This window comes from Myotis lucifugus, unplaced genomic scaffold, assembly GCF_000147115.1.
Source record: "Myotis lucifugus unplaced genomic scaffold, Myoluc2.0 scaffold_48, whole genome shotgun sequence".
Classification (NCBI taxonomy): domain Eukaryota; kingdom Metazoa; phylum Chordata; class Mammalia; order Chiroptera; family Vespertilionidae; genus Myotis; species Myotis lucifugus.
Window position 1 is genome coordinate 6,520,048 of NW_005871096.1, and position 13,994 is coordinate 6,534,041.

Here is a 13,994-nt window from a genome sequence, read left to right on the forward strand (position 1 = left end):
CCTTAAGGCACAGGTAGTCATGTTGTCAAGAGTCTGAATGAACCCCAAGGACAGAGAGAGCCAGGGCCATTCTCAGCAAAGTAACCCGGTCTCCTCCTCAAGTGTGATTTAGAAGTCTGGCTCTTTAAATTGAAAAACAAACGCACAAACAACCACCATCAAAGGTCATTGACACTCCATCTGGGAATATTAGAAGCGCCACTGAATCAATACAGGCAACCACATAGGTTGTTATATTTTAATCAGAATCAGGCATTAAATGGCATAAAATACTCTATATATCTCTTCACTGTTCCAAATCTCATAAACTTCGAACACAAATATGACATAAGGAGTTTCAACAATTATTTTGACCAGCTTCCCCAATCCCAAAGGAGATTAAAAAGTAATATAAAAAAGTTAAGGTCAAGGTGCCTTAATATTACGGCCAATGACTAACCATTGTTTAGCTCCTCCCTCAGTGCCACTGAGCTTAACCTCCTGTCAAACAAGTGGTTAGTTACTAGTTCCCTGGGTGATTGTCCCTGAATGCAGGCCACGCTCTGGCCACACAGTAGGCACTTTAAGTGGGGTAGTTACCTCTTCTAGCTTGGGGCCAACGTTTGGCTCTCAAAGGCAAGATAAAGAATTGACAGTCAAGCCCTGGCCGGCATGGCTCTATGGCTGGCTGCGCATTGAAGGTTCACAGGTTCTATTCCCTCTCAAGGGCATGTACCTGGGTTGCAGGTTGGATCCTGGCAGGGAGGGGCCTGCGGGAGGCAACTAATGGATGTGTCTCACATCGATGTCTCTCTCCCACTCTCTCTTTCCCCCACGTTCACTCTTTTTAAAAATCAATGGAAAAGATATCTCCGGGTGAGGATTAACAAAAACAACGACAGTCAAACAGACTGTTCCGGGAGTCTGCGCTCTGGGGCGAAGCGCTGGGATTTCAGAGAATTCTCCAGCACAGCTGCACCAGATGTTGTGGGGACTCTGGGGGTTGCCGAAGAGGCTCATTTCCAGCCAGCGGCACCATGGCCCACTCTGCTTTTCGTTCCAGTGTCCTGAGTGATGGGCCACCCACAGGGGCGCTCTCAATATTTAAGGAGCGGGCACGGGCACGCCGTCATCAGCACGAGGCTGGCTGTAAACAGGCAGGGCTGCACCGCGCGCTGCAGACTCAGCTCAGCTCTGCGGAGCAATCACACCCAACGCCCCTGTGACACCAGCTCCATTGCACGCGCCAATCCCCTCCCCTAATCCACGTCGTCCACGTCTTCCCCGGCCGTGGCCGCTTCCAAAGCCGCCAGGGCCTCCGCCACCTCCGCGTCTTCCTCCTCCGCCTCCCCGCTCGCGTCTCCTGGGGTGCGGGGGGTGTCCTCCCACCCGTTTCTCCCATCGGCCACAGGCGCGGCCGGGGCGGGGTCCTCTTCTTTAAAGTGGACGCTCGGGACCTCCGCGGCCACTGCCCCGTTTAAGGAATCCCAGCGTCGCTTCCCCGGGAAGGAGAAGGGCAGGTTCAAGCCCTGCTCCCCCGCGCCTGGGCGCGCTTCCTCCGGGCTCTCCTCCTCGGGACGGCCCTGGAAAACCTCCTCTTTTTCTTCGTGATCCACGTCTTCTCCAGCCGAGCCCCAGTGTGGAGGGTAGTCCGGGGCTGGTATCTGGGGGACATGGTCCGGCACGTCCACCGTAGGACCCTCGGCCTTGGAAGAAACTCTGGAGTCTCCATTCCCCACGACTCCCGTCTCTCCCGAGGCCGGCAGCGCACAGTCCATTTCCCTGGGGCCCCCTCTTTCGAGGAAGGGGTGAGCTGGGGGCACGCTGTTGGCGGTACTGGCCCAGGAAGCTGTGCCACCCTGGGGGGGCCCAGGATCCCCAGGGGGCGGCAGGGCCGCCACGGGCCCAATGCCATTGACGGCACCACCAGTCTTCTCCACACAGGGCTCCCCTCCCGTGTCCCCTGGAGGGTGCGGCCCCTGGGGAGGCCAGCCGGGCTCCTGCGGCCCAGCCCTCCGGCTTCTGCTCCCCGTCCTCCTCAAGCCCTCCCGCTGAAGGTCATTTTTATGCACCAGGACTTCGCTGCTCTGTTTGCCTTTTAATTTAACAGTGTCCTCTTCCTCCAACTTGCAGCTGCTCACCTCGTTGACATAGCCGGGGGAGGGCACTTGAACGGGATCGAAGAGATAGCTGGGGGGAGAATAATGAAGATCAGTCAGGTGGATTATTAACTTTATTTGTTCATCACTTTATTAATCACTAACTTCCATTATTAATAATCTCTACTACAGGCTCTGCTTCTCTTCCTGTTAATTTCTGTGTTTCGTTACTTATGTAAGCCTATATGTGTGTCTAAATCAAATAGATATAGTTGGCATAAAAGTGTTCTGCCACTGGAAATAGATCTTAAGATTCAAAAGAGGGTGGGAAGAAGATTCAGAACAAAGTTCATGGAATTTAAAAACAAGCAAAAAAAGTAAATAGAAAATAAAATAAATGTGCAAAATCAGGAAAATAACTGGTTACATACTGAGGGTACATCTCCTCAATGGAATATTATGCAGTCATCAAAAGGATAAATATGAAGTCTGGACTAGCATGAAAGATACTTATAATAAATACTAGAGGCCTGGTGCTCGAAATTCGTGCGGGGGGGGGGGGGGGATAGGGTCCCTTCAGCCCAGCCTGCACCCTCTCCAATCTGGGACATCCCTCTCACAATCCTGGACCACTGGCTCCTAATTGCTCACCTGCCTGCCTGCCTGATCGCCCCTAACTAACCCCCCCCTGCCAGCCTGGTCATAGGCAGCCATCTTGTGAGGACATGAGGGTTAATTTGCATATTACGTCTTTATTATATAGGATTGTTGGTAAAGTGTAACATCACATTATGATTACAGTGGAGTAACATTTACATATGTATGTGTGGTGTATATACTTACATATGGATAAAAATACATATGTATATGTAGATAGATATGGAATAGAACTATAATAACACATAAATTTGTTTGTTAAGGAAGCAAAATCATTAGTTAATGTTTTCCCCTTTGTTTTACAGAGAATTCTGTTCTTATTACCCACATTCTGGGATAGAATCTGGAAAAAATTAAAAGCACATATGTGACTAGGGCGATTTATTTTCAGTGATGCCATTGCAGGCATCCTCCAAAACTGAAGCTTTGCTTTGCATTACTCCCTGGAGAAATGTAAATTCAGCCCAAACAAATTCAATCTCAGAGAATGACGGAGTTCCCAACATCTCTGAGAAGGGAACAACAACAAAAAAAGGTTTTAATATCTAGGCCACATGTGCTCTTAAATGACATCAAAGCAATTCCAAATTCTTAATTTCTTGGCAATGCTGGTCAAGCCCCAACGAGATAAATGCAGAATCAACGCAGGGTCTTTAAGAGGGCCTCCATGGAAATCGTGAATTCCTCCATTCGAATGAGGTATTTCCCCCCCAACTTTACCTTTGTATCATTTTACAGCACCTGCACCCCATCTGGATTATTTTTTGTTATCATCTGGAAAAGAAAACATAAAAGGGAGAAAACACAGTGAATAACATTCTAATATCAATTAGGCTTGCTTTTTCTTTCCTAGCTACTCACAAGTTAGTGGAGTCAGATTTTGGCAGAAAGATAACATGTGGGCCAGGGAGGCACTGGAATGCCTATATGTATTGGATATCACCGATTCCGAGCTCTCAAACATTTATTGATACTTGTCTCTGTGCCAGACCCTTTCCCTCACACTGGGAGTTCTGTGTGTCATTTGCATTTTGCAAATGAGGAAATACTGGTTGAAGAACGCTGGGGAGAGAAAGGCGGGACTGAAAGGATCTATGCGTTTTCTATTCCACTGCCTTCTTTGGGGGACACGGGAGCCTAGCCGGGGCAGCAGGAGGTGTCAGAGAGAGGGGAGGTGTCTGTGCTGGGGATTAGCTACTCAAGTATTCAAGGACTTCAGGATGAGGCAGCTGACCCACGTGTTCCTTGTTAGAGACCCGAGGAGGTGAGAGCCAGGTCATCATCACCAGCTTCACCTGACGCACCTGCTCCTGCTCTGCCCTTCCCCTCGCTGGGCTGATTTTGGCCACAGTTCGTGGACTCCATTCTTGAAGTTCTTGGGCTTCAAAGGACCTGAGTCCACCTTGGGGAGCCCTCCCCTGCAGGCCTGGTCCTCCCCGTGCCCGATCCTTAAATATTAAGAGCACCCCTTGGGCTTCCTGGTGGCAGGTGGACTCAGTCTGTGCTTCTTTCATTTCTCACCTGCCCACTGTCTCCCTGCCTTTTCCCAAGGTGGCATTTTTTCCCCTGCAAATTGCCCTCTGAACAAAACCTTCTCTGCATGGGAAACAGACTACATTGTTCTGGTCTTTCCTTTGAGTCATTCTCCATTTCTAATATTTTCAACCTTCTCAAAGACAGGCTAAAGCCCCCGTCCCTCTGTGTCCACAGGACGTGTGCACTTGAAACTGAGAGAGATCCCTCGCTGTTGATGGGGTTACTGCCTCCCATGGTCTCTCTTCTTCCTCCAGTCATGGAAGAATTTCCCACGATGCTGCTTCACAAGCCTTTACCCACAGAGAAAACTCCTGGTGTTTTCTAAATAGTACAGACTGGCTGGCTGGTTACAAGGGACTAGGTTGACACTGATAAGTCAAATCCACAAATAACCCCATATGGAGGCTAAAAATGCCCCAACCCCCAAACAGCCACATTCTACCCTCTGCAACTGGTGAATGCTACCTCATATGAACAAAACCAACCAACCAACCAAACAAACAAATCTTTGCGGATGTGATCACAGATTTGAGATGGGGGGAGTGGCCTGGCTTACCTGGTTCAGAGCCCAGCTCTGCCTCTTACTGGCTTGTGACTTAGGGCCTATTTCATCTGTGAATGGGGATAACAATATACTAGCACATAGTGTTGCTGGGGAGCATACAAGTGAATATTCATACTAAGCATATGCTTATTATTCAGCTCTGTTGGGATACAGCATGCTTAAAAAAAAAAAAAAGATGGAGGCCTTCCACCTAAGGAAGATGTAATCTAGCCATGACATACACATACGCACAACAGCCTTAATAGTATCAAGTAAGGCTTGTTTCTGGCATAAGAGGCAAATGGTATCTTTCTACCAATGTGGCACCAACTGAAAGACACAAACCCCAAGTGCAACAGAGGATCGGCAGGCAGAGAAATCACTGGGAGCTCAGCCAGTGAACACGTGTGTACAAGCTTTTCCTCCTTCAAAGCTCTCAGTTAAATTACCCAGGGTTTTGTTTCCGGCCTCTGCTCCCCCTTCATGCCCATTTTCTGCTAATATTTCATATACTAGAGGCCCGGTGCACGAAATTTGTGCATGGTGTGTGTGTGCGTGTGTCCCTCAGCCCAGCCAGCACCCTCTCCAATCTGTGACCCCTCGAGGGCAGTCGGACATCCCTCTCACAATCCAGGACTGCTGGCTCCCAACCTCTCGCCTGCCTGCCGGCCTGATTGCCCCTAACTGCTTCTGTCTGCCAGCCTGATCATCCCTAACCACTCCTCTGCCAGCCTGATCAATGCCTAACTGTTCCCCTGCTGGCCCGATTGCCCCAACTGCCCTCTTCTGCTGGCCTGGTCGCCCCTAATTGCCCTCCCCTGCAGGCCTGGTCCCCCCCAACTGCCCTCCCCTGCTGGCCTGGTCCCCCCCAACTGCCCTCCCCTGCTGGCCTGGTCACCCCTAACTGCCCTCCCCTGCAGGCTTGGTCCCCCCCAACTGCCCTCCCCTGCAGGCCTGGTCATCCCCAACTGTCCTCCCCTGCAGGCCTGGTTTCCCCAAACTGCCCTCCCCTGCAGGCCTGGTTACCCCCAACTGCCCTCCCCTGCCGGCCTGGTCACCCCTAACTGCCCTCCCCTGCAGGCTTGGTCCCTCCCAACTGTCCTTCCCTGCTGGCCTGATTGCCCACAACTGCCCTCCTCTGACGGCCATCTTTGACCACATGGGGGCGGCCATCTTGTGTGTTGGAGTGATGGTCAATTTGCATATTACCGCTTTATTATATAGGATTAGCTGGACAAATGGCATGAAAAGTACCACGTGCACCTCCTGTCCTCCACCAACTCCTCTCCTCCCCTCTCACCCCTTCCCGTCCACACCCCTGCTCTAAAATCCTGCCCCTTCCATGCTAGAACTACCTTTTGTTTATCCTTGGGCCCTATTTAAAAAAAAAAAATCCAGCCAGGAAGGGGGCAAAGAACAAACAAACAAACAAACAACAAAGAAAAAAAAAAGAAAGGTTTTTACGTGTTTGAGAGAGGGCAGACCATGGAAGAGAATAACGTACTGAAAAATATCAGGGAGGTCAACTTTAGGACATTGAGTTTAAGAGTTTTCCAGGGGTAGATTTCTTTCTGAGAGGGAGGGAGGAAGGAAGACAGAGGCACGTCTTGAGTGACACCCTGTGTTCCCAGTGACGCGGAGACTGACTGGGGTCCACCTTGGGGAGCCCTGGCCAGGCTGGGTCTGTCCCACCCTCTGCTGCGGTGGCCGTGGCCACATAAGCAACGTGCACAGAGATGCAATGACTGCTGAGATTTAACAGCCCAACGAGAGAGCCGGCACCTCCGTTTCTTACAGAATTTACACATCATCACCTGTGGCTGCTAAGACCCCCTCTCACTCCCTCAGGAAAACCACAGGATCTATATTTTCCTTCAAAACCACCTAATTGTGAAGGATGTTTCAATGACTGTCCCCTTTTGGGATCAAATTTCCAGTTTGGCTTCTCCTCCCTCTTCCCCCTCTAGGGCACACCACCTGGGCTTCCTGCAGACCTGGCCCCGTGCCCGAGGGCCATGCTCCGAGCCTCTCCCAAGCTCAGTGCACACGGCCTCTGCCTGGTTACAGGGTCTGCCCGCTCACCTCACCTCTGTTCTCCTTTCCCAGCGACATTCCTTCTCCCAGTGAGACCAGCTGCAGCGTCCAAGGCTGTGTGAGGGCTGATGAAAAGGGTGGGAACTAACGTATTTACAGCCGAGCCCTGCCTGCCCTATCTACAATGATTCGTCCTTATCTGATTATCTGATGATTGCTAATAGCAAATTTCTTTCTCTTTCCATGTCACCCCCACATCTATATCTTGCTTTTAGGAAGGCGTCCTCCCATTGCTGGGTGCAAAAAGGAACACCCATGACCTGCGTGATCCGTGGATGCAAATGGGAAAAACACTCCAAGAGTCAGATTGAGCTAAAAGCCGGCAGACTATCTGCTTTCCCTGCCCACCTTGGACCACAGCTAGCTCACAGGTGAGAAGTCAGTTGTCAGGTGCCCTTTATGCCTGAGCAGAGTGGAAATGTGCTTTCTCTTTCGAGTAGAAAAAAGCAACAGAGAAGCAAAGGGCAGATCCTTCCCGTTTACACAGGGGCAAAGCAAACACCATTAGGGGGCGTGTCCATCGGTGCTGGCGCCTGCCCACTCCTGGAGTCCGCATTGGGGGTTGACTCCGTCCTGCGTTTGGTGTGGACGTTAAACAGTCCGGTGCTTGAAGATGGACATGACAATGTCCCATCTGTTACTACAAGTCTCCTTGCTGGAAAACCCTGTTTCCTAAGGGGGAGAGGGTGGAGGTGGGAAGAAGGGACAAGAGGGGAGAGCCACCAGTTTGCTAACCAGACAGAAATTGACTGAAAATTCACCAGGAAGTGAAGGGAATATAGGAAAAGGCTCCCCCGGTCAGAAAGGACTGCCTGTATAGGTTAGCTATTAGTATTAAATCAATGTTCATTTCCTGATTTGAATCATTGTACTGGGGGGTGGGGATATATAAGAAAGAGACCCTGTTCTTAAGAAATACACAGTAAAATAAAGTATTTAGGAGTAAAGAGCATGGGATCTGTAACTTGTTAAAATGATTCAGGAAAAAAATGTGTGTTTGTGTGTGTGTGTGTGTGTGTGTGTGTGTGTAGAAAGAAATAATAAACTCAGAGTGGAAAATGGCAACATTTGGGGACTCTGGTTACAGGGTTTGTGGGGATTCTTTTATTTTTAACTTAAATAATTTTATTATAAAATTTTATATAAAGCAAAATTCATAAACAGAACTAAGACAGTAGATAAGCTGGTTGAAATCCCACAGACCTTTCTGAATGTAGCTGTCATTCTAAGTGTTTACTGAAGACCTGCCCTCAAATGGCAGTCCCAGGACTGAGCCTCGAAGGCACAGGTATCCTAGTTCCTGTCCTCTGGCTGCCCCCTATAAAGAGGGAATTAGCGTCTAGTGCTGGGGTGTTGTCAGCTGTCTGCTGCCCTGCTAAACACAGGCTCCTCACAGGCAATGCCTAACCCAGCGCAAGGCCAGTTCACTAAGGAGCACCTCATATTGTTATTCAAACAAAGCAATGACTGGTAAGTGCCATGTGCCAATGAGTGAGTGACCCATATGGAATTTTTGACGTTATTATTCCTGTAGAGAGTCTACCCTTCCTATGGTCAAATCTCACACTGCCCTGCGGCCCAAAAGGAAAAGCCACGTGCAAGAGCCGAGAGAGAGAGAGAGAGAGAGAGAGAGAGAGAGAGAGAGAGAGAGGAGGAACCCTGGTCCTACTCCCCCCCCCCCCCAACAGCCGAACCTCCGGAGTGTGATCCCAAGGTCAAGGATGTTCCGCGTCAGGGGTTCCGTTCAGCCAGCTTTCAAAGCAGCTGCTGGGAAGTGGTTAGAGTTTATCGGAGCTGAAGTGCTTGGAAGAGAGACAGATTAAAATCAAGCATGGAAAGTACAGCTCCGTGTTGAAAACCCAACTTGCCAATGTTTATAGAAAATAGTTGGGATCCCAGGTCACCTGGTCAGCAGGTGAAGTCGACAAATATTTAGTGAGCTGGTTCTGGATACTGAGCTCTCAGACTCAAAGGGGAATGAATGAAAATAACTACCAGGTGCTCCAGAAAAGAGGAAAGACTGCCTGCCCCCCTTCACAGAGGGCGCCTATCTCCAGTTGGAAAAGGAAGATACATTCTTGACTCCCCAACCTACTTCCTCAGCAGAGCCGGTTCCTCCTTTCCGGGCAGGCTTTGCAAACTCTCCGGGCCACGGTTCCCTGCTGTGTTTCCCTTTCTCCTGAAGAGGCTGAGCTTCATTGATTGTGAGAAACCCGGAGACTCTATGGAGCCCTTTATTATCACCATCGAACGGTCCATTATGCACTCGCAATAGCCGATGTCTACGACACAGGTGTTGGCATCACCTAGAACTGGGCTTGATGGGCTCTCAGTGTGCGGGGATGTGTTTGTAGGTCCCCCCTGAAAAAGTGGTTCCTTGGTCAAGCAGGTTTGGGCACAGCAGAGAATAGGGATGAACACATTCATCATTATGAACAGGAACTATTTCACTCTGCCTAACCTCGCACTTCCCCAAATTATGTGAGCACAGACCTTTTCTTTTTCCACAAAAGACTATTAACAACCAACACAACTTGTGTTTTGTGGAACATGTTGGGGAAAACTAGTAACTGTCAGGATGACAGTCCTAATCGTCTGGTGGAGTTCTGGGCTCTAAGCTAATATGTAATGTGGTGTTTGGGTGAACGCAGCCCCTGAAGTCTGTGCCGGGTGTAGGACATGCGGGTCCTGTCAACAGCTGTCACCAACCGCGGAGATTGGGGAAGCTGTTGAATCTCTGGATTCCTACCAGTTTCTTTCTTTAAAAAAAAAAAATATATATATATATATTTCATTGATTTTTTACAGAAAGGAAGGGAGAGGAATAGAGAGTTAGAAACATCGATCAGCTGCCTCCTGCACACCTCCTACTGGGGATGAGCCCGCAATCAAGGTACATGCCCTTGACCGGAATCGAACCTGGGACCCTTCAGTCCGAAGGCTGACGCTCTATCCACTGAGCCAAACCGGTTAGGGCCTGCCTGTTTCTTTATCTGCAAAAGGAGTCCACGGCACCAGGGTTTTCTTGCGAATCGAGTCTAGTAATCTCAACAGTGAGTGACTCAGGAAGAAGGGAACTCAGCCTGGAGTACAGTTACCTCATTGAGTCCTGAGAACTCCACTGCCAGGGAGGCACCAACATGACCTTTTACAGGTGGGAACCCTGCTCAACGGGTTGTCAACACCCCATTGCGCTGCCGTTGAGGTGTGTTGGGTCCCAAGTCCACACTCACCTGACCCATGATCCCGACTGACAGCAGAAAGCTCCCCTCAACCACGCCCGCCCTCCCCCGCCCCCCCGCCCATCTCCTCTGGAACTGTGTCCCACACCCTGGAGCCCCGAGGTGGGGAGAGAGTGGGTGTCATGGCAAGGTCCCTGGGAGGGATGAGGACCCAGATCAGGGCACCCTGTGGGGTGGGGGTGGATGTGTGGGGCGGGATGGCATTTACATGAACATTTGGGGAGATCCGTCCCACCACACAGGCAGTTCAGCAGAGTGGCTAAATAAACAATGTTGAGTTGTGGGTTCCAGTTCTGCCTTCACCCCTTATCAGCTTTGTGAGCTCTGGGCAAATTTCTTAGCCTCTGTGAGCATCAGTTGTCTAATCTGAAAAATGGGACTGATAACAGTTCCTGTTTGTCAGGATCACTTGGAACATTAAAGGAGATGAAAGTATGTAAGGCATTTACTGTAAATGCCTGGCACCCTGCCAGGGCTTACTAACAACTATAATAAGTAGTTAAAATTTGAGTATTGACTGTGCATCAAGTACCGTTTTAAGAACTTTCTTGTATTCACTTAAACTTAACCCTTTTAGGTGGAAACCAGTATTTTATGGATAAGTAAATGGATATAAAAGTTAGAAAGTGGTACAGTATGGTTATTATTAGCACTGTGGCTATTGTCTTTATTAGCAATATTTCCTGATTATATAATATGTAACTACGTCTATTATATAATATTTCCTATTGTATTACTATCACCTGTCTTGGTAGGTTGTTTTCTGAGTCCACTGGATTATGCAATAAAAAGCAGGTAGATGTGGTTTTATCTATTCACCACCAGATGGCAGTATATAGTGGTTATTTAATCTATGGCAAGCATGTCGCATGTCAAACTCAAAGGCTAACACGGGCCAAATAAACAAGGTGTAAGTTTATGTGGGCCGCAAAAAAAACCAAAAGCTCCAATTTTCATAGAAACGTAGATTTATTTCGAAAAGTATAGTATAAAAAAAAAGAACAAGAGCAGTGATAAAATTAATGTTTTCTTCCTGACACTTGGCATCTCTTCTCTGCTACTGTCTTTCCTACTTCGGGGGAAATCTTGTTCGCAGTGATTACTTTCAAAACTGACCCAAGGTGAATGTCAGTAATTCTGGATCTGACAGGAGACCTATTTCCTTTCATAATTATAAATAACTGCTCACCCCGTTATATTGGCTGGGCCGCAAAAATATTTGTTGTGGGCCACATGTGGTCCACAGTTTGCGAATTTGACATGCTTGATCTACGGTAATTTCAAGAGAGGGACTTTGTAGGGGAAAAGTCTCAGAAACATGAGAATCAGGGCAAAAATAGTGTAGGTGTTCTGCCACGTAGCAAAGTTAGGGAGGGAGTGACGTGGTAAATATTTGAGACAATTAGTGTCTCCTATAAGCTGGCCATGAGTTTATTCAGTCGTCTGGCCAGACCACCGTGGGGTCAAAGGCTCCTGCAATTCTATTTAGGCCTCTTTTGATGCAATGACTGCTCATCAACCCCCAAATGGGGGAATCTGGGTTTCTCTCTCCCACCTGTATGTGTGGACAATAATTCTGAGGGAGAGGCTGGGAGAGGAAGGAGCCTATGGGGTGTGCAAGGGTCCAGCTCCTCCCCCTGGATCCCACAGCGAATCTTAGAGAACATCACACCCAATCACCTTTTTTATAAATGTGGACTTGGGGTTGGAAGCCACAAATAGAGGACAAGAAAAAAACAGACTGTCCCATATCTGTAGAGGACCCTTGGTGTGCAGAATTGGGATCCCAAAGTTTTTTTGAATTACAGTAAAAATAGATTTTGCACTTGAAAAGACTGAGTAAAGTTCCTACTGGAGGCTAGACTCTCTACCAGTTATTAGGACACAAAAAGGCAGAAGATCTCCCCTGTCTGTTAAAGGCCTCATCACCCATTCATTCAACAAACATGTCTTGAGCATCTATATGATGTGGCAAGTACTGGACTTGATTCTAGGGACCTGGAAGGAGTGTACAGTCCAGGAAAGGAGACAGTTATATAAAGACATGACTAATAACGTGTTGTATTGAAATGTTATACCATCTGTTACATAAGGTGGGGAGTGCCTGAGTAACCTTGGGAAGATTAGAAGAGGCTTGTGGGCAAAGGTGAGCAGATAATGGTGCAGGTGGGGTCCAGGGTGCACCCCAGGGGGAACGCAGTGCCAGCTCAGGATCGCAGGAATGCTACAGGGAGGCGGGATGCCACCTCTTACACACTCTCTCTTAAATGCACCCTCTAATGAGGCAAGATAAAGGTAGATAAGGTTTTACATCAAGGAGGCAGCTTGATCATCTAGAATTTGCAGAGGCAAACAAGGACAATGCACACACTACTTTCAGGATCCCAGTAGGGAGAACAGGCTGGTTCCACTGGAATAAGCTAGACAACAGATCCTATCCCCATGTCAGGCTGAAGATGGAAAATAGTAAGGGAGTTGGGGAGAAGACCCAGAGAGAAATAAAAGAAAGGAAGGCCTGCAATCCTAGGGCCTGGCTCTTAACCTTGAGTGCACCAGAATATCCTAGGAGGCTGGGCCTCACCCCCAGACTTCTGACTGAGCAGGACTGGGGTGGGGCCAGTTAGAATCTGCATTTCTAACAAATTCCACGTGAGGCTGATGATGTTGGTCCTGGGAACATACTTTAAGAATCACTATTTGGGAGGGATGGTCTTTATTAGAGAAACCCCACATTGCCTGGGGAGATAGAATAACTGAAAATCTTCCAGGGTGAAGATCTAGTTGGGTCTCACGTGTTTGAGAATTGTAGCCCCAAACAACAGAAGTAAAGAGGAAATCGAGTTCTACTCAATCTGAATGTGCCAGAAAGATACAGACTTTGGGGTTTACTCTGCCTACTGGTTTTAATGTTTTAGATAATAAAAACTGTAGTGAAAGACCGAGTAATCGAAAATTTAATGGATAGTAGAAAGAACAGACTTTCCCCCCCATAGCATTAAAACAAGAAAATAGCTTACCTGTTGTGAAGATTGTCCATTAGGTTTCTCTTAACTTCTCTTCCTGTAACAACAAAAAAGTTGAAAATTGAGGTCTGCAAGTTGCCTCCGTGTCACAGCCAAGTTGCATCAACAAAGTGACAGAGAGCGTTTCCTCAGAGGCGCTAGGCAGTGATATGGGGGATGGAGCTCCTGATCTGGAACCGTCAGCCCAGGCAGACAAGCTCTGAAATTCACCAGGCCCAGCTCCTGACACTCCCAATTCAATGAACAATTCACCCACACTTCAGTATTTCTTCTCTGAAATAAGATTGCAGTGAGATTTAAATGGCACAACGTGTGAGCTATTTAGCCCATGCTGGGCATGTTGGAATTGTTCAATAACCCAAAGCTATTGCTCTTTATTACTGTTGACAAACATGACTTGACAACACGTCTCTTCTCTGACGGGTAAGGTTTCAATTTAGCAGAACAAATTCAAGGCATTTGCTTCTTGGAGACATATCAATAAAGTTTCAATGGACACATGTAAAATATTTTAACAGAATACAAAATTTAGAAAATACTAGTAGCTTTGCTCATAATGAAAATGATGTATAGAATTTGAAAGTAAAGCAAATGTGTAGACTTTTACCAATTTATCGATTATTAGAATAATTCACTATCTATAGACACAATTTTAAAAAAAATGCTCTTATCCTACAAGCCACTCCCCTGTTAAGAAGCCTTAAGCAGTTCTGCATTGCCTGCCAGTCTTTAGTGCACTCAACTAAGCATTCACGGTCTTTCACAATATGGCACCATTGGCCTTCCAGCATTACCTCTGAAACTCCTTAGGCCACACCTA

At 47.9% G+C, this 13,994-nt stretch overlaps 1 protein-coding gene across 1 annotated transcript; it reads right to left on the reverse strand.

The window, feature by feature from the left end:
- Positions 1 to 224: 224 nt before the first annotated feature.
- On the reverse strand, positions 225 to 13,214 carry CUNH4orf19 (chromosome unknown C4orf19 homolog). The gene is made up of 3 exons (XM_023753662.1): positions 13,169 to 13,214; positions 3,456 to 3,509; positions 225 to 2,169 (listed from the first exon to the last, which is right to left on the reverse strand). Exons 2-3 carry the CDS (start codon positions 3,485 to 3,487, stop codon positions 1,239 to 1,241), a joined length of 963 nt encoding a protein of 320 aa, XP_023609430.1. The 5' UTR covers positions 3,488 to 3,509; positions 13,169 to 13,214; the 3' UTR covers positions 225 to 1,238.
- Positions 13,215 to 13,994: the final 780 nt, after the last annotated feature.